General features: G+C 34.8%; 5 protein-coding genes and 1 non-coding gene across 7 annotated transcripts; 2 read left to right on the top strand and 4 right to left on the bottom strand.

Moving 5' to 3' along the window:
- Nucleotides 1-5935: 5935 nt before the first annotated feature.
- On the bottom strand, nt 5936-6007 carry TRNAG-UCC (transfer RNA glycine (anticodon UCC)). The gene has a single exon. It is a non-coding gene; the product is annotated as a tRNA-Gly (tRNA).
- Nucleotides 6008-6383: 376 nt separating this feature from the next.
- On the top strand, nt 6384-8403 carry LOC108456342 (wall-associated receptor kinase-like 15). The gene is made up of 2 exons (XM_017754937.2): nt 6384-7602; nt 8148-8403. Exons 1-2 carry the CDS (start codon nt 6672-6674, stop codon nt 8252-8254), a joined length of 1038 nt encoding a protein of 345 aa, XP_017610426.1. The 5' UTR covers nt 6384-6671; the 3' UTR covers nt 8255-8403.
- Nucleotides 8404-8989: 586 nt separating this feature from the next.
- LOC108455724 (uncharacterized) lies at nt 8990-10720 on the top strand. Its single transcript, XM_017754261.2, has 5 exons — nt 8990-9362; nt 9457-9525; nt 9621-9696; nt 10162-10226; nt 10332-10720. The coding sequence occupies exons 1-5, from the start codon at nt 9168-9170 to the stop codon at nt 10425-10427; spliced, it is 501 nt and encodes a 166-aa protein (XP_017609750.1). The 5' UTR covers nt 8990-9167; the 3' UTR covers nt 10428-10720.
- A 1670-nt stretch (nt 10721-12390) lies between these two features.
- LOC108454016 (probable receptor-like protein kinase At5g18500) lies at nt 12391-16389 on the bottom strand. 2 transcript variants are annotated; one of them, XM_017752300.2, is made up of 9 exons: nt 15995-16389; nt 15735-15805; nt 14922-15567; nt 14728-14832; nt 14517-14639; nt 14253-14423; nt 14035-14164; nt 13713-13925; nt 12391-12821 (listed from the first exon to the last, which is right to left on the bottom strand). In XM_017752300.2, exons 3-9 carry the CDS (start codon nt 15545-15547, stop codon nt 12693-12695), a joined length of 1497 nt encoding a protein of 498 aa, XP_017607789.2. In that variant the 5' UTR covers nt 15548-15567; nt 15735-15805; nt 15995-16389; the 3' UTR covers nt 12391-12692. The 2 variants fall into 2 exon arrangements, with proteins under 2 accessions (XP_017607789.2, XP_052875509.1); XM_053019549.1 differs by lacking the exon at nt 15735-15805.
- A 1145-nt stretch (nt 16390-17534) lies between these two features.
- On the bottom strand, nt 17535-20361 carry LOC108454303 (pentatricopeptide repeat-containing protein At5g66520-like). Its single transcript, XM_017752721.2, has one exon. The coding sequence runs from the start codon at nt 19593-19595 to the stop codon at nt 17703-17705; it is 1893 nt and encodes a 630-aa protein (XP_017608210.1). The 5' UTR covers nt 19596-20361; the 3' UTR covers nt 17535-17702.
- A 138-nt stretch (nt 20362-20499) lies between these two features.
- On the bottom strand, nt 20500-25434 carry LOC108457207 (uncharacterized). The gene is made up of 4 exons (XM_017756129.2): nt 25189-25434; nt 24390-24739; nt 22374-24300; nt 20500-20830 (listed from the first exon to the last, which is right to left on the bottom strand). Exons 2-3 carry the CDS (start codon nt 24734-24736, stop codon nt 22392-22394), a joined length of 2256 nt encoding a protein of 751 aa, XP_017611618.1. The 5' UTR covers nt 24737-24739; nt 25189-25434; the 3' UTR covers nt 20500-20830; nt 22374-22391.
- Between the last annotated feature and the right edge of the window lie 616 nt (nt 25435-26050).

Here is a 26050-nt window from a genome sequence, read left to right on the forward strand (position 1 = left end):
TATGAGTCTAGTTTCAGGGAAAATTAGTGGATCCTAATTTGGAGTTCTGTAACTAAAGATAAAAATAATTTAGTGACTATGGCACTGATGGACAACATTGGAATATACATAAGTAAATAATGAAATTATAGATAATATTACTTATAAGCGGGTTGAAGATGAAGTCAATACTGATAAGTGAATGATTTTACAATGATAGATCGAGAACCCAAAACAAGTCGAGGAAAAGATAAAGTAGCTGATTAGTCCCTGAACTTTCACAAGTTTTGCAAATCGACCTAGGTAAGTTCATATGGTTGAAGTTTAATGATTATATGTTAATTTTATGAATTATATAATGTAATATGTATGATGAAATATATTTATTGATAAATAGAGAATAAAATAACAACATGAAAATCGAATAAATGATTAAATTGAGCGGGATGTCGGATTTGAGTACTTCTGATCAGTGACAAGTGATAAGTGGTAGCCTCAGCTACACTTATCTGATCAATGATAAGTGACAAGCGACAAGCGACAAGTGATAAGTGGTAGCTTTAGCTACACTTATCTGATCAGTGACAAGTGACAAGTGATAAGTGATAAGTGGTAGTTTTAGCTACACTTATCTGATCAGTGACAAGTGATAAATGTGATCAGTGTAAGACCGTGGCAGGACTATGACTTCAAAAGGCGATAAGTGATCATACGCAAGACCATAGTTATACTATGGCAAAATGAAAGTGAAGTACTCAATTTTCCGTAACCATTCCCTAATTTGGTTAAAGAATAATATGTGACAAATGGGCCCAAAAGAATTAAAGGAAATGGATAAGTGGTAGTAAGTTTATACAAGGGAACTCACCAATGGCTGTGGTTGACAGGTGAACTTAATAATTGTGTATATTGTATAAGTGTATAAATATTTGGTAAGATTTATGTTTTATGCCTATGAACTTACTAAGCTTCTATAAGCTTACATGAGTGTAATCAATGTCTCTTGTAGATTGACGTGGAAGTATACGGAGGATCGGATCGGATCAACACAGAGGATCACACTATCCAGATTATCTCCGGTAGCTTTTGTAAATTTCTTTTTGATTTATATGGCATGTATAAGGTTTGATGATTATATAAATACTAAGACTTGTTTAAGAAATATACATTAAAGTAAAGAATGATGAATATGTTAAATAGTATAATTATAATAGTAGTATAATTTGGTATCAAATTGATTGAAATGAATTGGTTGGTTGGATTGGTCTCGGTTTTAAAATTTGCAGGGAAGGTTAGATATTTATAAAGGGGTTATATTGAGCAGGAAAAAAAAACTTTGGGATTTTGCGAAAAATTCCCTATGGTTTCGATTTAATTCTGGTTTGGTCTCGAAGTATGTTTTGGGCTCTGGAGGCCTATCTAAAAAGGACGCCATGACATATTTTAGTAAATGAATAGTATTTAACTCGTATTAATGGAAAAATTAATTCGGTAAACTTCGGTAATGCCTCCTACCCTATTCTGGCGACGAATACGGGTAAGGGGTGTTACATTGATTTCAATATTATATAATAGTTTATAGAAAGACAAAAGGGTTTTCATGCTTTAAAATTTTTTGGTTTGCTTCTTTCTTTTTATAGGCTTTCAAATTATGATTTAATTTTAAATTGGTTGTCAAATTTTAAGATGTTTTAATTGAGTCTTTAAAATATTAATATTACACCAACTAGGTCTATCTCTTAGTCTAGATATCAATTTAAATGTTAAATATTATCTCAAAATTGACATGGAGTATATTTAAAAGCACATATCAAATTGCAAACATACACATACTAACTGCATTAATAACTTATATATGTCGTGTTTTAAAAAGAAAACCTCTTAATTTTAAAGGTAAATTACATCTAATGTCACTAAGCTATTAGTAAGTTTACGTTTTGGTCACTCAACTTCAAAAAAGTTACAAAATGGTCAGTAAACTATTCAAAAGTTTTCATCCAAATCATTGTGTTGTTAACCGTTGTTATATGACATTCTCTGTTTGCACCTCTTGCACCAATCAAAATCTCTCATTTCTTTATCTTCTACAATTCAACGTTGAACATCACAAATCTGTGAAGCAAAATTCAAACAGTTTTCTTCTACGATCTCCAACACCGACTGATAAATCGACTTTGATCTAAGGTATGCTCTTCTACTCATCGATGGGTACTGATCCACTGTACTTGTAGTTTGCCCTAAATTTTATTGATATCTTCTATTCTTTTTAATACATAATATCTAAGCAATCCATGCATGCTTACGTACGACCTTCCATATATATACATATAGAGTTGCCCTAGTTAGGTGTAAAAGTATCATGGAGACCCTTGTATTAGAAGATTGATTGCATTTTGCCCCATTTACTAAAAAAATAGACAAATTAATCTATGTACATTAGACCAAATAGCAAGATGGTCTTTTCTATTAAAAATTTCATTTATTTTTACTATTAAAAATTGATGTGACTGAAAACATGAGAGTTAAGTGAGATGGTAAGAGTCTCTCCTACCTTAACCTATGGTTGAGGGTTTAATCCTTATTTGTATATGGAGCAACTTTAAAACTCGTAACCAACATCTACCCCCTTAGTAGGCCTACAGAATGTGAATGATTAGTCATTAGGCTCGCTCCAATAAATACATTGGGAAATAAAAAAAAAATGATATGGCTAATAGAATAACCAATAAGGACCAATTTTTAACAATAGATATGTATCGAGTTTTTAACAAAATAACTAATTTACTCTTTAATTTAATGTAAATAAATCATTTTACTTATTTTTTTAACACATTAAATAAAATGTAATTTATCTTTTAATACAAATTTACTTGCAATATTTTCACCGGTTAGATAATGATTTAAGATGATGGAAATTGAAAGCAATTTTAAGCGATGTTATTATTAATGGAGTGTAGGATGTGGGGAACGTTACTCTAACTGTAGAGCGTGATAATGATGATGACGACGACGACATTGATTGATTCTATCATCCTTTTACGTATGGGCAGACATGAAGTAAATGCAAATTACAAAGTGGCTTTTTATAAGGGGCTTCTTTCTTTATGATTTTGCCTCCCGCAAGCTCTACTTTGCATCATTCAGTGGATATAATATGATAAAGCTCATGAAGACATCCCTCTTATAAAGCTCCGGAAAGGTGGGTTGCTCAAAATGACCATACTTTTCATGATGTTAATAAATGCGGTTATGATCATTGTCCTTAAAATCGGATCTCATCAAATTAGGTAGAGAAAGAGATAAGGACATGGATGGTTTACTTCGCTTGATGCAAGGTGGAGAAACGTTGAGGAATGTTGTCATAGGAAAAAGGAGGGAGAAGATCGGGGAAAAATAGGTAGGGAGAGTTATATATGAGTAAGGTTTTTAAAATTAGAATAATGGTCGAATTAGTTAAATTATCAGTTTAATTAAATAAATTATTAAAAATTTGATTCAATCGGTCTGTTGTCTAGTTCAATCGATCTATGCTAGTTCTCGAGTCAACTGGTGCAATGCCCTATTTTGAATTAGTACCCTAGTCTAACTAAAACAACCTTGTATACGAGAAGAGTTGAGAGGGGAGCCCTTTGTCTTGTGAGAGTTTTGGACTTTATACACCTTTAGCTTTGCTCCCAATGCATCATGTCTTAAAAATGGTTAAGTGGTTCGTTACTATAGATTCAAATAATATAGTGATTAGATATTTTCAATCATTTCGGATAGGACGTAATAGTTAAAATTAAAGATATAATTAATAAGTGAGACTCCCATGAGTGAGTGTTAAGTTGAAAAATACTTTCAAAGAGTTAATTAAATTTACTACTTGATTTTAAAAATTAAAGTAAAATTGATTAATTTAAGTGCAAAAGGTGGATTAAAAAATCATTTGAAGCGATTAGATAAAAAACCTAGGGATGTAATCACACCTTGTGACAGAGAAACTGTACATTATTTTGTGAATATGGAGCATTTGGCTATGCCCAACTTGTTTAGCGGCCTAGAACTATGACACTTGGCAACCACTATAATAGAAAATGAAATTTAGATATTATTAAGGTTGAACCCACTAAGTAAAGTTAGATTTAGAGAGACATATTTCACATCACTTTGTAAAGAGAAGCAAAAAAGGAACTTTGATGTTGTAACCAATGTAAAGGATGTTCTTTTCTCTTTTAAAAGAAGAGCATTTGAAACTTTTGTGGTGGATTGTCCACTCAATCATTAGACCAGTTCTGTTGCATGCTTCAAAATATAATGTGTGAAAAAAAAAATCATACTAGAAAAATCATAAAGACTCAAATTAATACGTTAGAAATTAAATCTTAAAAATATATTAAGAAGATGGTATGAACATTAGAATGTAAGTTAAGTCATGGTAGAAAAACATATCATCCTAAAAATGAAACGTCACGATATATTATTAGATGCTTAATTATTGAAATAAATCATTCAATTAATAAATTAAATCTAATATAAATATCGAAAATTTACAAATTCTCGTAAATATTAAATCCATCAAATCAAACATAAATAATAATTAATTGACTTTAACTTAAAAAATCGAGTCAGAGAAAACACACGTCTTCACCACCTCGCAGAAACCTATAATTCGTGGGAGGAGCGAAGGGTGTAACCCTATGCCAAAATTATTGTTCCGAATAATATAACGAAGACACCTTGTGCTAGAAACAGGGTTAGTGGCCAGCGATTGAGGTGTCAAAGGCTGATAGTGGGGGCAGTTGCCTTGGACTTCCTAAAATGGTAAGTTTTCTATTTAATCCTTTAAATTTTTATGAAATTACATGTTAGTATAATGATAAGATTTCACTTTTGCCCTCCCAATAATTAATGGTTCATCTTTGCTCTCAAATGGTAGATTTTCCATTTAGTGCTTAAATTTTTATAAAATTACATGTTAGTATAATGATAAATTTTCACCTTAACCCTTCCAATAATTTATGATTCATCTTTGGTCCCCTTAAAACAATTTTCTGCTTTCATCCCTGGTGGCAGCAGAGGGGGTTCACCGTCGGTGTAAATTGCAAGAAGCCTTTATATATATATATATAACAACAAAACAGACATTTACATGTCTTAAAAGTAGATTGCACCGTTGTGAACTTCACCTTCAATTAGCTCCACACTTTCATTCATCATGTTTTCAACATTATCAAAATCTGCAGAAACCTGAAATGACTAGATGAAGGAACAGTTTTCTGATCAAACATAACACATTTTGTAAGAAACAAAGACAAACTACATTACTATCACTGCCTCACTGGCTTTGTTTTGAGTGTTGTCTGATATGGTATATGTCTCCAAATGGCTATATTTTGAAACATCTTTAATGATGTTCCACTAGCATTAACCTGTGTATGGGACGAAGTACCGCATTAGAGTTGTTAATGAATATATCAGAAAAACCATATAGGAAACTTGTATTTAACACAAAATCTTGAATGATATGAAGTGAACGCAATGTACCTTAATAGCCAAACAACTAAAAATGGGGGCAGTGGCCATAGCTGTAGGGTAGCAGCTTCAACTGTAGGCCAGAACTATGGCTGTAGCTGCAGGCTAACCATCATCTGAAACAGCTACAGGTTCTACAATATATATATATATATATATAGCGCCATGTTCTAGTCCTTTTGAGGCTGATCCTATCAGCAAGTGCTTCTTCTATATCCTCTCCCATAAAAAAAAAAACAACTATAACATTCATATAAGCATCAATCATCTGTACCAGCATTGTCATCACTAGGAAACAAAAAAGCTGAAATTCCTAACAAAAAAGAAACAATGAAAAAACAACTATAACATTCATATAAGCATCAATCATCTGTACCAGCATTGTCATCACTAGGAAACAAAAAAGCTGAAATTCCTAACAAAAAAGAAACAATGCTTGGTGTGCGTTTGCCGGGAGTCGAACCCGGGTCTATTGCTTGGAAGGCAATTATCCTAACCGTTGGACTACAAACGCTGGTTGTTAAGTGACAAAATAACTGGTATATCATGTTAGGTTTACAGTTGATGCTGTTTGGTTTTGAATTATGGTTAAAAATTAATATAATGGCCAGTTAGGATAATTGCCTCCCTTAATAGAATTACAGGTCCCTCTAATAATTTATACATATATTTTTAGCAGAACCACTAATTAGACTAAGAACAAAGTTCGGGTACGTAGAGTATAGGAGTAAGGCCAAAATTATGGCTATAGCTGCAGGCTACCATCCGTTTCGGTGATATTATTTAACGCCATTTTGGCATATAAGGATGGATTTTTAATATTAAAAATTAATAAAAAATTAATTCACTCATTTTTCATTCCAGTCCCTACTCCTAATACAAATGCGTTGATAATACTTTTACTCTTAGGTAATGCATGGGAGGCTACAATCTCACCTGTGCAGAGGTAAAAGAGAGCCAGCGCCAAGCACCGAATCTTTTCTTTCGGGTTTATCGTTCATCATCCTCGATGAAATTTCCCAAAATTGGATGCTTGCCAGATCATTGCTCCACTCCACTCATAAAACCCTGTAAACAAGCATAAACTTAGGGACCAGAGCCATGTTTGAAACAAAAAAAAGAACAAAAGCAAGCTGCACTGCACTGCACTGCATATTTCACCTCTTTTTTTCAAACTTATGGATCCCACCTCTCAGCCTATTAGTCAAAAAGTCACTAAAATCTCGGGTACTGTAACCCCTCCTCGATCCCCTCTCCCTTACCCATTTCCCTTTCCTATCATACCAACATACACAACAACTCAATCACCACCATTGTTGCTAAACATAATGCAGCACCCTCTAAAACACCACCTTACCCTCACCCTTTTAGCATTAATCTTACTTTCTCACTTCCCACCAGCTTCCCCCGTCACCCCATGCCGCACCGTATGTGGCACCACCGCCATAAATTACCCTTTCAGCATCGACGACGGCTGTGGCGCCCCACAATACCGCTCAATGCTGAACTGCACAGGTACCGAACTGTTTTTCATGACCACTTCGGGGCGGTACAAAGTCCAATCAATCGACTACAACAAACAAACCATGGTGGTTTACGACCCTGCCATGTCGACATGTTCCATTCTTCAACCCCACCATGATTTCGTTATGACGGACGTTGAATCCGTCGTGATACCGCCTAGTTCCGACACCGTTTTTGCCCTTCTCAATTGTTCTATCGACTCGCCGGTGCTTAACCGGTACAAGAACCTTTGTTTTAACTTCTCAGGGCATTCGTGTGATGAGCTTTACGGTGGGTGTAATGCTTTTAGGGTGTTCCGTTCGTTTACTAATAGTTCGCCGCCTTGTTGTTTCACGGGGTACGATACGGTGAAGTATATGAGCATGAATATATTGGATTGTTCGCATTATACTAGTTTTATTAATGTTGATGGTTTGAAGGGGATTGGACCGGCGGATTGGGTTTACGGGATGAAATTGTCTTACGCCGTGCCGGACACCGGTTGTGGGAGGTGTACTCGGTCCGGCGGTGCTTGTGGTTATGATACCGAGACTGGTGTCATGATGTGCCTTTGCTCTACTTCCATGAATGCTACGAGAGAATGTGGTAAGAAACTAATTTTGGATTAATTTAATATTGTCTAGATTGTAATTTTATCTCTAAATTTTAGAACGTTCTAATTTCATCATTAAAGTATTAGTATTATATTAATCTATCAATTTGACATTAAATGTTAATTTAAGTATGAGATAGAGCATATTTAAAACAAGGAATGGTACAAGGTTTTTATTATAGAGACAGGATGAAATTAGTCATTCTATTATTAAATATATTAATTTACTGTTTAAAAATTATTATTGTTTAACAATGTTATATTTTAAAAGTTTTCTATAATTCTACAAATAAAATATTTTATTTAGAGTTTATGTGATTTTTAGACAACAATTGTTAACTCTGTTATTATTTGACTTTATTTGATTCATTTTACTAGTACAAAGAACTAAATTGATCAATTGTTTTAAATATACTCCATTTATTAAATTTGAGTTGATTAATATAATGTTCGTTCTTTAAAATTTTAATTAAAACATTTTTTTTTTAAAATTAGCCCATTAATTTTATCCTGATTGCTTGCTATATTTTACCTGCAGGTAGCAATGGAGATATAGGAAGTGGTCAAAAGTTGGCATTGCGGACAAAGTTTCATGCATTTGCCTTGGTGGTGGGTGCATTTATTTACTTTGTAATATTCATATGAACAATGAATATAGTGGCTGTATGTTTTCTTCTTCTTATAGTTACTGGTGCTCCAAAGAAAGTGACCAGGCCATTCTTGTGGAGGGTTGATTGGTTTATATCCAAATTTTGTACCTACTTAAATATTAATCTCATTATAGGTTATTATCATATCTGTTATTTTTTATATAATGTTTAAAAATAAATGTAACTCTTTCTGACCCTTAAATAAAAAGATAATACACTTAAGTATACTCGAATTTACGTCCTCTTACACTAATAATAATGCCGATGCCAATCAAATTAAGAATCAATCAATAACTAAATTTTAAATATTTAAAAGATTGTTTTTTTAACCCACTACATTCAAATCTATCCATGCTATATGTACACTTTATTCAACTCGAAGATCACCTATATTTACTCAAGAAAATTATAACTAATTCCCTAGCATGTAAGATATTAAAAACATTTAAAAAAAAAATTCAATTAGCATTTAGTGATTAAGTTGATTGTGTTAAGTCGACAGAATAATATGAGAATAAAATATTCATACTTTTTTTTAGTATACTATAAGTGTCTTGATTGATTTTAGGATCCGAATCTGATTCTGTTCAAGCCGAAAGTGATATTCAGATAAAGCCTTTTGATACTTTGATTACTCAATTGTCAATTATAACGTTTTGAAATTTGGGGCGATTTAAAATTTGAGTTATATTTTGGGGATGTCTTATGAAATTAATCCTCATTTTAATTGTTATTTTACTTCTTCGATATCCTTTCCCGTGTTTCTGAGTCGTTGAGTCCTCTTTGAAATCGCGACCTAGCAACAGTGAAAGTGTGAAACCAAAAAACTTGAGAGATTTATCAGACTCAGTGAGTGAGTGAAAGGCTAAATCGTATACGGGAACGGAAGGAAGGCAACGACGAAGAACATGTCTTCTCCTCCTTCCTCTTCTTCTGGTAAAGCATTGGACTTTGAAGCCGCATCAAAATCAGCCGTTGCTTCTGTCGAGTCCCTCAAATTGAAACCGCAAGACGAAATCGCCAGCGGCGTGCAGGTCACGAGCTTTTCGGAGATCATGGATGAAGTAACGCTTCACTTTCAACTCATTCGTCTCGCCAAGCAGGTTACTCGAATTTCTTAACTTATTTTAAAGCACGAATGTTTATTGTTCTGTCAGTCTTTCCCAAATTCCATTTTCGTTATTGAATTTTTCATAGATATTCGTATGGATCGGCTGTAACTCTGCTAATTTGGGAAATTTATATGCTGCTGCTCCTACGCGACCTGTAAGTTATTTCTCTTCAATTGATTACTTTTTTTTTTTATCATTGATTATAATACTATTTTGTATTGTTACTAAAAGAATCCATTGTATGAATAGAATAATACGGTGAGCGTGACTTCAATTCTTGGAGGTGCTTCAGATAACACTGGCTCTGGAATTGCTCGACGATTAGGTCTTTCTTCAATTTTACCAACATTTTAATGCTATATCTCTGTTGGTCTAATTATAGTTTTAGTCACTCTACTATGCTCAAATTCTCAATTCAATCCTTCTACTTTAATTTGACATAATTTGGTGCCTTTAATTTTTTTTATGTTGTTAGTTGCTGTACTAAAAAGTGCCTTGAAACCATTTTTACCATTATTCACATAGTTTAGGTCATGAGGAAATCTTGTCAACCATGTTCAACAAATAGTAAATTTATATATCAACCAAATGCTTAAGGTTGTTTTCAAAAAGTTCTTTGTCATCATTTTAACGGCAAGAACTAATGGTGTTATCAAGTAGATATATCAAAATTCTGCCAAATTAGAGGATTAGATCCCAATTTTCGATATAGCAGAGGGACTAAAATCATAATTAGAGTTTTGTTTTCGTCTTTTTGGCTTGAATTTAAAGCAAATTGATTCTTTTGCAGTGCTAAAGACTGGTCTTAACATAATTGTGGCTTGCAATATCCCAAAGAATAACTCCATGCTTGAGGTTTGGTTTTTTATTCATTGATATTTAGACTCGAATTCAAGCAAAGATCTGATATGTTAATCTTTTGTGCTTATATCATCATTTTGTTCCCTTTTTTCCTCACAGGCAAATGCTGAAAAGAAGTTAATAGAGAAGCTAATTGCCTTGGGGTACTCGAGGCCGAAATCCCAATCCTCAGGTCCAGGGTTGTCTTCCTCATAGTGAAAAAACTGTGATTCATATTTGCATTTGTAACAGCAAGCAAGTAGACCATACAAGTCTTCAGTGTAGTATCAGTTATGGAATCCTTCTTAAATCATCGTATTCGTTCAGAAATTTAACTGGCAAAACATACTGCGCCTAGCTGTGAGACAAGCAATGCTGTAAGCTTTTCTGTTATGTCGTGTGAATTGTCTCTCATGTCATAAACAAACAGGTTGCAACTTGCAAATGCACACGTTTTATATTTTCCTAGTGGTTGATTCTATGTTTGCTGTTGAGTTAGTGCTGGTTAACCCTGCTATGCCCTGAATTTGGATTTAATGCTTTTTTTGTAGCATAGGTTTTTTACCACCACTGATATGAATTTTTTCCTGCAAAATGAAAACTGTAGCAAGCATATATTATATACCCTCATTGGATGCTCTCATATCATAAACAGACAAGTTTGGACTTGCTAATGCACACATTGTTTTCTGGTAATTTCCTTTGTGGTTGATTCTATGTTTGATGTTGAGCTTAAGGCTGGTTAGTCCTGCTATGACCTGGACTTATTATATTGCTTTTATTGTCATAGCTGAAATATTCAGATTGCTGATGTTACTTACCACCATTGAATGCCAAGTTTTTAGAAACCTAGACTTGAATGGTAGAGCTAGGGATGATAATGGAGCGTGGTGGGTAGATATTGCTCAATCCATCATTGCTACATTTCGCCGTGGATGTTAGAACTTAAATATCACCACCATCTCCTTGGATTTTGGATTATTCCGGAACCGCCCAAAGCTTATGCATTTTACATATAAAATGAAAAGAATATTCTTTGAATATTTTAGTGTTTTTTCTATAATATATAATTATGTTTATATCATCTGAAAGCTAAATATATAAAAGTACAATAGTAATTTCAAAAGATCGGATTGGGAAATTGTATTTAGAAACATCTTGCTCCGCCTTGCCTTTACAACGATAACGCACTTTCTGCCAGATATAGAGAGGTAAGAGGTAGATGCGTTTACAAGGTTGGAGACAATTAGGTTAAGTCAATCAATCAATCAAGTCGATTTTTCAAGTAAAACTAATCAATTACTCATTGAAATTTATAGTGATATTCGAGTTTACTTTCATATTATAAGTAAGAAGCACAAAATATTACATTCCCTTGTTTAAATTTTGAAAATTGCTTAAACCGATCAACTTAGTCACAAACAATTTAAAGTCTATATTCTACCATCCTTTGATAAAAAAAAAAAAAAAGACAATGGGAGAGTTTGAAAACTTGATGTGGGTGTATGCCCATGCCGTAATTGGCCCTAAAATCAAGTGATGGACATCACCACCACATGGAACGTGAATCATTTTCAAGTTTAAATTAGGGTTTGGACAATAGAAAGCTAGTAGGATTATTTACTTCACCCCCCTTCAAACTATGATTAACATTTTAAATTGATCTCAAATTTCAAAGTGTTATAATCAAATCCTCAAAATATCAAATATAATATTATATCAAACATGTCTTTCTATCACATGCACATTCCACATGATATTTAACACCAAAATTGACAGTTAAACTGGTGAAAAAGACTTAATTGATTCAATATCGATATTTTGATAACTCAATTAAAAAGTTATGAAATTTAGAAGCCAACTTAGAATTTGGACAATTGTTTGAGGACGTTTGGTGAAATTAACCCAAAATAATAAAGAAAACATAGATTTTTTTGGACTCATCTCATCGAAGCCAACCCATATGCACATGGGATAAGGAGGCAAGTACCATGTTCATAATTTTCAACTTCAATAATTATCGCTACCTAAGTACAACCAACCAAGAAAAATACTTCCTAATCACAACAATCCATATATAAGATGAATGTATGGATGTGAATGTGCACGTGTGCATATATATATATATATATATAAGATTTAGCACTGCAACACAAATTCATAAAAGTGAAGCACCCAATGGAGGTAAAAAAATTTATATAGAATCCCATATAATAGACCTGTACAGAAAAATCATGTGGCAAGACAAACAATGCACAACGATGACCGAGAACGCCATATCTGGAACCAAAAACAAACTAATCTTCTCTAGAATCTACAACTAGATATGTAATTCAAAGATCCCATATAAAAAAAAAAATTTAATTGTTTGCCTGTATCGGCCGCACGACATTTGCCATCTCGTATACACCATTCCGAAGCATCACAATGTTTGACCGAAGTAAAGCATTGGTGGCTTTTGAAACCATTTATCCTAAATGTCTAGGAGGGGTGGTGGTAGATTCGGCTGTCTGACCTTGAATCCATATAATCACTCCTATCAGCATTAGAGTTTCTCGGTCCCATTTCGGCTTCTGAGTTCACTGTCTGATTCCTTCTGCGTCTTCTATCCTGAAAATTTTACACACGGTTACAACCTTAAACCAGAGATTCACCTATCAGCAATGATGTTTGAACCGAAACAGACTGGCCGGTTGGACCAGTAACCGACCGGGGTACTGATCCGAAGAATAGCTTCGAACTTAATAGACCGGGAACCGGTGTGGACCGGTTGAACCAGGTTTTTTATTTTTAATTTTTAATAATTTTTTAAGCGAACAGGTTGAACCGGCGAATCAGTGACCTGACCGGTTCGACCACCAATCTAGTTCTAAAAACATTGCCTATCAAACAATCCATGGTCAGATTACGATTTTAGTTCAATTTCTATACTTTAGTTTGGCATAATATCGTCCAATACTTTATATTAGTATGTCCAAATTGATAAATCCACATCATCAATTTAACAGCAGCAAGCAATTACACTAATAACGTTATAAACGTAATGAGACCAAATTATGTCAAATTAAAGGGATTAAAGTACAAATTTCATTATAGTAGAAAGACTAAAATCATGGCTAGACGTCACTTTAACGGCAGCAATTACCTATGTTATCAATTTGGACCTACTAACAACATTATAAAAGTAACGAGACCAAATTATGTCAAATTAGGACTAAATTCTAATTTTCGGTATAGTAGAGGGACTAAAATCATGGGTAGGCAGCAATTACCTATGTTATCAATTTGAACCTACTAATAACATTATAAAAATAATGAGACCAAATTATGCCAAATTACAAATTTCAGTATGGTAGATGGACTAAAATCATGGGTAGACCAACAATCAATCTAAAAGCAAGAAGTTGTTATCCTCGAGCCTACGACTTCCAGCATTATAATGCAACTTCCAAAAACACCAAGTAATTCTTATTAAATGATTTTAAAGTATTGAAATCGAACCTCTCGAGGTATAGGATACTCCTCTGATTCAAGCATGCGAACGACTTGACTCATCTTCGGTCTTTTATCTGCATCAGGATCGACACATCTCAAAGCGGTCAAAAGAGCTCGTTTAAGAGCGCTAGTTGATGGTCTAGCCTCTATGTTAGGGTCAACTACTTCCTCCGATCGGCGAAGTTGGACCATCATCTTTAACCACTCGACCATATTTACCTGAGATTTTACCATATTTGGTTAATTTACATTACCAATAAAAAACATATTAAAAAAACGAAAACTCTCACGAGAAGCACAGCATAAAAATGCCTTTTCGAGTTTGTACCTCAGGCTGAGGGCGACCATAATCTACAGGGTATCTTCCAGTAATTGCTTCTAAGAGCACTACACCATAGCTATAAACATCACTCTTCTCATTCAGAAGGCCCGAGTTGGCATATTCCGGAGCAACATAACTGGTTAAATCGAGCAAGCCGAACACGAGACTTAGTTAACTAATGTAAAAACAAAAGGAAACAAAAAAACTACAGTAAAACTGCTCACCCAAAGGTACCCATAACTCTTGTTGCGATATAACTTTTCCCGTCACCTAACAATTTGGCCAGACCAAAGTCGGATATCTTAGAATCATAGTTGTCATCAATCAATATATTACTCGATTTTATGTCTCTATGCACAACTTTCGGTTCAATAGCTTCATGCAAATAAGCCAACCTGCAAAATGTAGTTTCCAGAAACAAAATGAAATTAAATCTGAAGTTACTTAAAGCATTAATAACCGAGATTTAGTTTTAAAAGTGGACTTACGCCTTGGCAGTACCGAGAAGAATCTTTACACGAGCCTCCCAAGTAAGATATCCCTTGTGAGACATATCTCCACGAAGCCATTGCTCTAAATTGCCGTTATTGACATATTCGTAAACCAACATCCTACGAGTTATAGCAGAACACATTTATGCAAACTCAGATTATAAGAACATGGACACATAAATATAACAATTTATTAACGACAGCATACCTATGAGTTCCCTCGATGCAATACCCGAGAAGTCGAACTAAGTTTTTATGTCGCATGTGACCGATAGCTTCAACTTCGACTCGAAAATCTTTGTCAGCTTGCGCCCTAAAATAACATCGAACAACTATGAGCTAAGTTAGAAGCTATAAACAGCAAAACACGACCAACAAAAGGGATAATTTCGTGCAACATACGGATTGTTAAGGAGCTTTTTGACGGCTACGGGTGTCCCGTTAACCAGATTGCCTCTATAAACAACTCCGTATCCACCATCACCAATAATATTATCCTTAGAAAACCGGTTGGTTGCGAGCTGTAGGTCTCTAAGAGTGAACCAATGACCCCATCCTAAGTGCGAAAATTCAGGTAGACCAGACAAAGGTGAAGGAGCAGTTAACGGATGCGAAGAAGGCCCGAACACAGAAACCACTCCGACGCCTTTCTCTTCAGCTGGTTGAGATCCCTTAACATCTTTCCCTAAATGATTAAAAGAACCAGACCGGCCACTGTCATCTCCGTTGCCAACATGATATGAGACCTTGTCTGAATCTCTATCACTGAATTTATAGTTAAGAGTATTCGGACTGCCATTGTTCGCCGAAACTTCATCGACTCCTATTTCTTTAATTTCCTCCGAAACATAAGGTAATTGTCTTGACGGAAGCATGTCCTTATGCCTCCCGGTTTTCTTTCGAAAGCTAAGCCACAAAGATATACCAAGAATAACTAAAAACACTATCCCTAAACAAATTACAATAAGTACCCATAACTGTAGACCAATGTATGTTTTTGACAGTGTTTTGTTCAGATCAGACGCCATTTTTGCCGACACCAATGCACCTAACAATAGAAAAAAAAAACAGTTTAAAAACATCATAATCCAAATCTAATAATCTAAAAGAGCAACATGTTTTAGCATTGATTCAAACATCAATTCATATTACAACCAAATCTCATTTTCACAGTAAAACAAATGCAGTGTGAAAGCAATTAAAGAAAAAAATTACCCTTTAACCACAATCAAATTCCCAAGGAAAAAAAAGCCTAAGATCCTTCAAGTAAATAGCTTATCCAAACCCTAAAACAAATATCAAAGCATCACATTTCCATAAACACAAAAAAAACACCCACATTTCAAGTGAAATCAGATATCATATTTCAAACAAAAAAGCAAAAAAATAAATCAGGCATCATTTTGACTGGATCAAATAAAAAAAAGTCAAAACTTTGAAGCATTTAGATGAAGAACATATGAATCAGAAGAAACCTGTTCAAGTAATGTTGGCAAGACACCCAAAAATGAAAAATAAAAATAAAAAAAAGGGAATTTTGGGACTTTGGGTGTGTTTAAAAAGAAGCAAGGGCTAAACCCAAAACCCAAAGGGGGAAGCACATTGAGAGGAAAACAAAACAGGGTGGTGGTGCAGCATTTTCGAAAAACAGAAGGGATTTTGTTAGGGTTTTCATGTTTTGTAGGATTGAGTTTTGGGGCATTGGGAAATAAGATGTGGAGTTGAGAGAGGTACGTAATGAAGGAAAGACATTGTTGCCTTTTGGAAATTTTAACAGTGTGTGAAGTGGAAGCAGCTAAGCTTTTATATACTACTATTTAATGTTTAATTGGGAAAGATTGCTCTGCTCTGCTGTTTATTCCTTTGCCTTTTTCTCTTTTTTCTTTTTCTTTTTATTATACAATAGGATAATATAATCTTTAGCCCCTAAACTTAACAATTAAATCTATTTTAATTCTTAAATTTAAATTTTATCAAGATTTAAGGATGTAACTAATATTTTTACAACGTGACTGGATTGACTGATTAGACTTATTGGTCTGAAAACTGACAGATATATTAATTCAAATAAAGGGTTGAACGGTTGAATTAGAAATTGATAAAAATAAAAAAACTAGAGACAAAAATTACTAGAACATATTGAACCAATTTAATAATTCTTTAATTTTTAAGTTTTATGATTTTTAATTGTTTATTTATTGTTGGTATAGAGTTAAACCAATTAAACCATCAATTCAAGAGCACTATATGTAACAATCTAAAATTATATTAAGAAAGTCCGAAAATTTATGTAATTTTTTAATTTTAAATAATGATGTGGCACAATTTTAAAATACCACATCATTAAATTTTTATATTTTTAAATTCAAAATTAAATATAAATCTAGTTCGTAAATTAAAAATTAAAATTATATAATTCCTTTAATATAATATGTACTATTGGAAACCATTGAGTTGAAAGTTTTGATTTATGTGTTTTTTTACTCAAAGATTTAAAAATGTTTCTTTTTATAAGTTGAAATAAGAGTGAATTGCTAATGTTTGACTTCATCTCACATATACCAACAAGCTTCGGGTGAATATTGTTGGGGTTTTGTAGACGAACTCGAAAAAACATATTGAGTAAATGGAGAAAATATATGAAAATATAAACATATTTTATATTTTCAGAAATTATTTTATTTATATATGATTTAATTGCATTAGAGAATTTAAATTTTAAATCAAATTTTAAACTTTAAAATGTTTTAATTAAGACCAGTATCAAATACATATCCATCATATTTAACTGTTAGATGTATCTAAAACATGTTTATAACAACTTAAATTTATTAGGTAAAAGCCAAAGACGGTCATTTTAGGAATACTAGTTTGTTAACAAGTGGGGATCGCTCGCTATTTTTTAAGTCTAATTATGCTCTCAGTCCTTAAAATTTTCAGATTTCCTTTTTTTTTTTCATTTGAAGACAAAAAATTTCCATTTCTGATTTTGGGTGTAAAATTCTTCGATACTACTTTAGAAAAGCAACGTGAAAACTGATATATATATATAATACTCCATATAAAATTCAAATGAGTTTTTTTTAACACATAAGTTATCGGCTAGATCGAATCAGATTGATACAATATATATACACACACTGTTGACACCTAAGTTAACAGCCACAAGCACACCACCTAGTACTACCAGTAATCCTTGCAGGAACACTCCCCATCTTTGAAATGGTGAAACCGATTCCGGTCCCTAACAACGATCTCACGATCAAAAACCTTTGAGATAAGTTTGCTAGCATGGTGGCAATCTCTGCAAACTCGAAGATTTTTCGTTATCCTGAAAGTGTCCCCTGCTTTTGTTTTCAACAAACCGAAGGCAATGGCAAGCTTCTCACTATGATAGTTCAAAGGATTCTCCTTTTCTTCCTCTTCATCAAGCTCTTCTACCACTCCCTCAGCACCGCAAGGAACGTACCCAATGGCTCGAATACGGTCCAGCATCTCATCGAGTTTGGCATATATCTCTTTGCTTTCGGGATGGTCTCTTCCTCCTGCTATGAACTTGTTAACTTCGCCTTCTAATTCAATGACAGAGAAGCCTGGGACTTTCTTCACTCCCCTCACGTTCATCATTCTCCTCACGTTAGCCATATCTTCATATCGGCCGGCTTTGACGTATAAGTTAGCTAATAACACGTAGCGTCCGCTGTTGTTCGGTTCCAGTTCGATGACTCTCTTGCCTACTTGTTCACCTAACTCGATGTTTCCGTGGATCCTACACGCGCCAAAAAGAGCACCTAGTACACCTACATCAGGAGTCATTGGCATTTGATCAATTAGCTTTTTGGCTTCATCTAGTAATCCAGCCCTTCCAAGCAAATCAACCATGCATCCATAATGCTCCATCATGGGTTCAATTCCGTGAACTCGAGTCATGTACTGGAAATAATAGCGACCTTCCTCAACTAACCCTGAATGCGAACATGCACTAAGGATGTTTATGAAGGTGATGTTATCGGGAACGATCCCTTGTTTTTCCATATCCTTGAAAATGGAAATGGCAGCTTCTCCTTTTCCATGCATTGCAAAGCCCCCAATCATGCAATTCCATGAAGAAATACTCTTATAAGTGAGACCCTTGAAAGTTTCATAAGCTTTCTCCAAGCACCCACATTTGCAGTACATATCAATAATGGTTGTAGCAAGCTTCGGGTCTAGTTCGATCCCTTTGTTTCGGATATATTTATGTATCCACTCGCCTTGCTCAAGAGCTCCTAACCCAGTACATGCCGATAACATGCTAGCCGCCACGAACTTATCCAGCGCCAAATTCTCAGCCCTCATCCTATTAAACAAAGCAAAAGCCTCGTGAAAGCGATTGCTCTGCACGTAAGCAGCGATCATGGCATTCCAAGAAACGGAATTCCTCTCCGGCATCCACTCGAAAACTTCAAACGCGGCGTCGACAAGACCCAATTGGGCATACCCGCTTATCAAAGTAGTCCAAGAAACAACATCTCTCCTTGGCATTTTGTCAAACACCTTCCGAGCATTTTCCAAAGACTTGAAATTCACATACATATGAATCAAATTGTTCAGACAAAAGCCATCATTAGCAAACCCGAATTTGAAGACGTGGGCATGAATTTGAGCCCCTTCTTCAACAGCAACATCAACCGAACAAGCTCTTATGAGACAAGGGAAAGTGAACTTATTAGGCAAAACAGAATCTTGCAACATCCGCAAGTAGAGAACGATGCAGTCGGCAGCTTGTTTCCGTAGCAAGTAACCTCTGATGAGGGTATTGTAAATGAAAGCATCCGGATGAGGCAATGTATCGAACAGGTGGAGTGCGTAGTCCAAATCTCCGTCGTTAGACAAAGCACAAAACTTGATGAGGCGACCCATGGCATCGTTATCGGAGGAAAGGCCGAGTTTGGTGAGGTGGGCATGATTTTGCTTGAGTTGGGCCATGGAAGAGCATGTTTCTAGGGATTCGAGAGGTGAATAACGGGGCTTTGAGTTCGATGATGAGAAAGAAATGGAGAGTGGAGGAGCTAAAAAGGTCTGCAACGAGCTCATTTCTCATTAAAAACTTGATTTAATTAGCCTGCAGTACCCAACTTTAAGTGGCAGTGCTGTTGAATATTATCTGAAAGAACCGTAGCAACAATTGGTGGCCACCATCAAAGGGTAAGGCTAAGGCAAAAGATTGGCAAAGTTCCCTCAACATTTCGGCTATCGTCTTTGACCGGGTTTTATCTCTTGACTTTACCATGCGTGTGTGCCTACGATTACTCACTAAGAGAATCTCAATAATTTCTCTTAACGAGGTTTGAACATATGCTAACTCTTCAGGTCGTGCTTTCTCCAAAGTTAAAGAAACAAAATCCCATTAGAAGGCAAAGTTAGAAAACAAAATCCCACTAAGAACACTATTAATCGGTGTTGCATGGTCCGTCTTCTCAAGCACTCAACAAGGACTTACAACCTTTCTAATTCATGCTTTCTCAAGCACTCAAATTCTCTCTAAAATTAAAAGATAAAACATCCACCAATGACACATTAAACGATTTATCAATTGCCAACAGATGACACTTCACAAGCCAATTCAGACTGACTCGACCTCCCCTCCACGATACCAAATCTCAAATATCAAAACAATTTTAAGATTTTGTATCAATACATTTAAACAGAGTTTGAGTTTTTTTAGCAAAGACAAAGGGATAAAATTTGTTTAGATATTGAACTCGAAACTACCGTCGACTTAGAATAAAGTCTTTTATCACTACAAATGTCTCAATCCAAAATGTTAATTTTAAACTTTAATGGTACTCTATTTACAGTTTTTAACACAACCAAGTCTTGTATAATAAAATCTTTAGTATCACCAATAACTCCTATCTCCTTCCCTCGTAAAAAAAAAAACATATTAAATCTGCATAATATAAGGAAACAAGATAGCAAGCATCAATGACAACAGTCCTTATAATATGGTAGATAATGCAGAGTGATATCAATTAATCAAATATGGGAAATACATATCAGTTCAACCAAAACAAAAAACTGTTACATCAAGTTAAGCCCTGCTCCTACTATTAGTCACCTCAATTACCAAATTAAAAGAAATGAGACCACAATTTTTTGCTCTTCCATTTTTTATATATAGATTAAAGCAAATAGAGGGCAGTCGCCATTAGAACATCGCATTGGTGTCGTTACTCCGTTATTGCATGCGCATATGCTCTCATTTTTGGATCGTCAGGTGTGAGCACTCAAAATGGTGATGAAGGATCCAAGAAATCCAAAATATGCCACTGATTTGCAACATAGAACACATATTTAGCAATGGAATGTTTTTATCACCAAATCATATTAGCATGAAAAATAAAGAGAATGCCTAAACAGTTTATGTATACGAGATGAATTATGGTGCTACACACAAGAACCAAGAAGCAAATCCCAATAAGCTACATAACAGTTAAGCTAAATTCAATAAACAGAAAGCAATAAGAGAAATATACGAATATACAAACCGCATAACCATAGGCAAAATATACAAATGCAACAGCAAATGCAGCGCAAAGTGGAAAAACCATATGGCAATATGATATGGGGAAGTGGTAAAAGTACCATGAAGGCCCCTATAGTAAAAGTAAGATTGCATTTTACTCACTCTACTCAAAAAATGAGCAAATTAATCCCTATACATTAGATCAAAGAACAAATTGGTCTTTCTGTTAAATTTCTATCTATTTCTACTGTTAAAAGCTGGTCTTTATATGATGTCCATGTGGCATGCCGCATTTCACTGTCTGAGTTTTTAATAGTGCAAATAGATGAACTTTTAACGGAAAGGACTAGTTTTCTCTTTAATATAATGTGTAAGGACTAATTTCTCATTTTTGAGTAGAGGGAGTAAGGGCCTCTATAGTACTTTTACCTATGGAAAGTCTATTTGCTCTAACATCACCAGGAATGGAAATAGTATTACGGTTTGACAAGCATGCTAACTTATTGTTCAGCATCTAACGTTGTTCGGAACTGTTAAAAAACCGGGAATCAAACACATAATCCAAAATTTGTACAACACAAGTTGGATATATATATGTGTATATGGTGGTTTCATAAACTTAATTTACAAACAAACCCTACCATGGAACAATCTTAAAATTAATGTCATTGCAATTTCTGTAGGATCATACAATATCTTTATTAGAGCATCGAAAAGACAACAGGAGAAGAAACGGGACACAACAAGAATAAAGAAAATCAGCTATGGCGGTACAAAAATAAAGCAAGAACGAATAGTGTTCTAACTGAAACAAACAACAAAGCTGTTAAAAGTTTGAAATTGAGACCCCAACTTCCACAGAATCTTGTGTTAAATGATGCGGGAGCAACTAAAACAAGTTGTTCACTTCTCTATGAACACTCAATGAATAGCAGCTGAAATAAAGGACAAACAAGTTATATGGTCATATAAAATTATATTATTTATCATTCATTCAACCCTAAGCAGGTTACCAAGTGGAGCATACGGTAGCGGAGCTCTTAATGAAGCAGTGTTGACTCAGACTACGTAATGTATGCTCGGATTAGACACAGGGTTGACAAAAACAAGGAATCTGTATGTTAACAGAATAAGATTATCAAGTGAAACATCCACCAATGATCATTACTACGGTTATCAGTATAATACAAATCAGTTTAATTCTCAAAGTTTCATCTAAAAGACCAAGTTTTTCAAGAGTGTTAGTAGTGGCATCATAAAAAGACCCGGAAGAAAAGTCTAGTTAGCCAAACAAACTATTTAATCTAATATAGCCGTAAAACCATGAAGAGTAAGCGCCTACTTACAGTGTCCTGATGTCTAAACTAGGATTCTTTGCAAGTTTTCTTGTTATGGCCAAGACCTTTGCACTTGCTACACTGGAGCTGTCGTCTCATCATGTCTATCGATTCAGGCTGCTTCTTCTTTGGCCGACCTGGTGGACGTTTAGTTGGAGGAGGAGTTACAGTTACAGCTACAGCTGTTACCTCAGGTAATTCATCCTCAATTGGTCTGTCTACATTTGGAACAGGGTGAATGGACTCGGCGTATGTTAAGCGGAAACTCTCAGTTGTGAAGTATCGGGAACAATAGTCATATGGACTTCTACCGAAGCATTCAATGACAGCAATAGCATGAGAGCAAGGTGAACCAGTAAGTTGCCAGCCCTTGCAGCTGCAGTCCCAATGATCTATATTAACAACCGCAAGAACCTCGGGATTTTCCCCACGGACCTCAAATGTGCTACCCTGTGTGAGTAACACTTGAAATGACCTCGCCATTGCAGTTTCCTTCTGCAACTTTTCCTCGTTACACGGAGTTAATTTTGTCATCCACTGACTGGAATCCACACGACGTTTGTAGATCGCCTCCATCATCTTACCCCGTAATTCATCAATCATCTGTGTTATAGGAAACTCATGTGCTTCAGATACCCAACTATAGAACTGCTGCCCAAAGGTCGAGATCAAGTGGTTATACCTAGCTCCTCCGAAAAAGGCATTTGCCCAGTGCTCTGGTTCACTTTGAATTATCCAGTCGTAAGCTTCAGGAGAAATGGCTCTTATTAATTCAGTATCACGCTGGAAACCCTCAAGTCGTGGTGACCGAGCAGCAGAGTAAAAGTCACTGATCATAAACCGTCTTGCATCATGAGAAAGATGCCCCTTTAACTCTCTGTTAAGTTTGTCAGCAAGATGTTGTAAACAGTAGCTGTGGTAGCATTTATCGAATACATCAGCCAGTGCCTGCTTTAAACCATTCTGAAAATCTGCAACAAATGTTAGCTGGCTAGATGTAGGAACAGCAGATTTGAGTTCCCGTAAAAACCAAGTCCAATTGTCTTCATCCTCGGCATCAACTACAGCAAAAGCTACAGGAAAAATACCATCCTCCGCATCTGCAGCCGTTGCAGCAAACAAGTTTCCTTGATATTTAGAATTTAAAGTAACACTGTCGAGAAAAATTAGGGGTCGACAACCTTGTAAAAAACCAGATATCGAGGCATGAAATGAGACAAACAGTCGATGGAAGCTTGAGTCGTCCTTGGTATTAAAGGTGACAATACTGCCTGGGTTAGTCTCTTTTATCTTCTCACAGAAAAAAGGTAAGAGATTATATGCCTCTTTAAAGGATCCTTGAAGCTGTTCCCTAGCAATCTCTTTTGCACGCCATGCCTGAGAATAATTCAGTTCGATTCCATATTCTCGCTTGATATCATCGGCAATATCTTTTGGCCTGTAGTTGGGGGAAATTTTCAATTTCTCCTTTATAATACTTCCCACCCAACCCCTTGTTGCCCGGTACCCAGCTTTTACTGCAGCTCCTCCACACGTATGCATAGTGTTCATCTTCTTGATGCAAATCAATTGAGTAGTGGATAGTCTCGATGCATATATCCTCCAGGGACAGCCTTGAGCTTTGCATTTAACAGTAACACGATGACTATCGTTTTTCTTATACCTATAAGCAAAACCATGTGCAATTGAGTATTTATGCAAGGCTTCTCGGAATTCATTAAAACTATTAAATCTTTGGTCAACGCCAGTGATTGTATTCTCCCACACTTGTGCAGCTTTATGATGCTCGATGATATTAATCGGCATACAGTCCATAGGAGTTTCATTTGGCATGTCCATGTCAACATCATCAATGGCATCGGTCATTCCAAGAACAGCATTGCCAGGAGCAACAATAGGAAACCCAACAGCTTCTGAGACGGTCGTCCTGCTAGACCTGCACATTTAAGCATACATAACCACAACAGCAAGGACAGAACTTAAGAAAGTAAATTCAGAAACAAGAAAGATCAACTGAGTAACTACCTACTACCAGGCATGTTGGAAACATTACGAGCAGCCGCTTCATCCGATGCAACAAAGACATCAACAGTGAGAGAGTCGCCTAAAAAATTAAGCATCCGCTGCAAATCCTTGTCTTTCGAGATAGTTATAAGGGTCTTCTTGTTTCCAGGAAGAAAGTACTTGATCGACATGTTATCAGAGCTAAGACTAAACATATCTGCTATTTCGGACTTGAAATCACTTAAACTAGTTTGCTCATTAATATCTATAGCAAAGGCCTCACCACCACTATAGGACAATGAACCATCTTTATCAGTGACAAAATCGCCACCAGACTGGCATATTGCTATAATTTTCTTCGCAGCCATAGCCTAAAACCCAAATCAACCACAAAGAAACTACATTAAATAAGACATGAAATATCAAATAATAATAATCTTTTTTTTTCCCACGCACAAGAATTCAAAAAAGAAAAAGCATAAAATTCAATAGCGAAGCAGTAAGTTAAAACAACTTAATCTATTCGGAAGTTACCTTCTGGGACTAAAAACCCAAATCGAAAAAAACAAAGAAAAAGCCCAAAAAGGAAGGGGGAAAATGCATAGCATAATCTTTTGTTTTTTCACTCACAATAATTTAAAAAGCAAGCATAAAATTCCAACTTAATCTATTGAGAAATTACCTACTAAAACTAAAAACCCAAATCGAAAAAACAAAGAAAAACCCCAAAAAAGAAGGGGACAATGCATGGTATAATAGGATTCAGAAACCCTAATATCTATGGAGTTTGAATTCAAAGAGGGAAAAAAAAAGATGATACCTTTAATGGAGAAACATGAGAAAAGGAGGATTTTTATGGTTTTTTTTTTTTTTGTGTGTCTGTGTGTGTGTGGTTTCGTTGTTAATTGGGAGATTGAATCCTTGAATTTGACGAGAAGAGTAAGGAGAGAGACTCCACAGGTAACCCAAATGCCAATTGCCTGAAACTCAAAAAATGCATGAAAAGAATAGAATTGAACACAATACGCAGCGTACTGTATGGTATGGTGGTATGGTACATGGTATCGTCGTTTTCAATTTAATAAGGGTTAACTATATTAATAGTCAATTAACTATATTTTTTTCTTTTTTAGTCACTTAATTATAAAAAGTTATAAATTGGTCACTGAATTTTGTTATTTTTTACTTTTTTGGTCACCCAACTATTTAGTTTTACCTTTTTTTTGTTACCCAACTATCTTGAATAGTTGAGTGACCCAACTATGAAAAATTATAAAATAGTCACTTAACTATTTAATTTTATTTTTTTATCACTTAATTATTATGAAAAGTTACAAATAATCACTCGCCTATTTAATTTTGTTTTTTCTGATCACCCAATTATCTTTAAATTTTTATATTTTTATTTTTACTTTAGCCAAATAGGAAAAAACTACAAACTTTAATAATTTGGTGACCATTAGTATATATATTTATTACATTGTAAATGGTTAAATAACTTTTAAATAATTATATGCAAATCTGAACATAAATTAATAAAATAAAATGAGATAACCAATAACACTTTTAAATATAATTTCTTTTAGAAAAAATTATAATACAAATATGAGAAAATAAAAAAACTGAACTTAAAAAAATACTAAACAAAACATGGAAATTAGAGCTATTGTTAGTCTAGTTGG

This window comes from Gossypium arboreum, chromosome 9 (assembly GCF_025698485.1).
Source record: "Gossypium arboreum isolate Shixiya-1 chromosome 9, ASM2569848v2, whole genome shotgun sequence".
Lineage (NCBI taxonomy): Eukaryota > Viridiplantae > Streptophyta > Magnoliopsida > Malvales > Malvaceae > Gossypium > Gossypium arboreum.

Bases quoted from the DNA above. Each gene is read 5' to 3' on its own strand.
- LOC108454303 (XM_017752721.2), bottom strand. From the start codon at position 19,595: ATGAGCTCGTTGCAGACCTTTTTAGCTCCTCCACTCTCCATTTCTTTC.
- LOC108457207 (XM_017756129.2), bottom strand. From the start codon at position 24,736: ATGGCTGCGAAGAAAATTATAGCAATATGCCAGTCTGGTGGCGATTTT. The intron at 24,301-24,389 runs GTAGTTACTCAG...TTAAATGTGCAG, and splicing joins TCCAACATGCCTGGTAGTAG to GTCTAGCAGGACGACCGTCT.
- LOC108454016 (XM_053019549.1), bottom strand. From the start codon at position 15,547: ATGGCGTCTGATCTGAACAAAACACTGTCAAAAACATACATTGGTCTA. The intron at 14,640-14,727 runs GTATGCTGTCGT...TATAACTCGTAG, and splicing joins TGCATCGAGGGAACTCATAG to GATGTTGGTTTACGAATATG. The intron at 14,424-14,516 runs GTAAGTCCACTT...TACATTTTGCAG, and splicing joins CTTCTCGGTACTGCCAAGGC to GTTGGCTTATTTGCATGAAG.
- LOC108456342 (XM_017754937.2), top strand. From the start codon at position 6,672: ATGGATCCCACCTCTCAGCCTATTAGTCAAAAAGTCACTAAAATCTCG. The intron at 7,603-8,147 runs GTAAGAAACTAA...TTTTACCTGCAG, and splicing joins GAATGCTACGAGAGAATGTG to GTAGCAATGGAGATATAGGA.
- LOC108455724 (XM_017754261.2), top strand. From the start codon at position 9,168: ATGTCTTCTCCTCCTTCCTCTTCTTCTGGTAAAGCATTGGACTTTGAA. The intron at 9,697-10,161 runs GTCTTTCTTCAA...ATTCTTTTGCAG, and splicing joins TGGAATTGCTCGACGATTAG to TGCTAAAGACTGGTCTTAAC. The intron at 10,227-10,331 runs GTTTGGTTTTTT...TTTTCCTCACAG, and splicing joins AGAATAACTCCATGCTTGAG to GCAAATGCTGAAAAGAAGTT.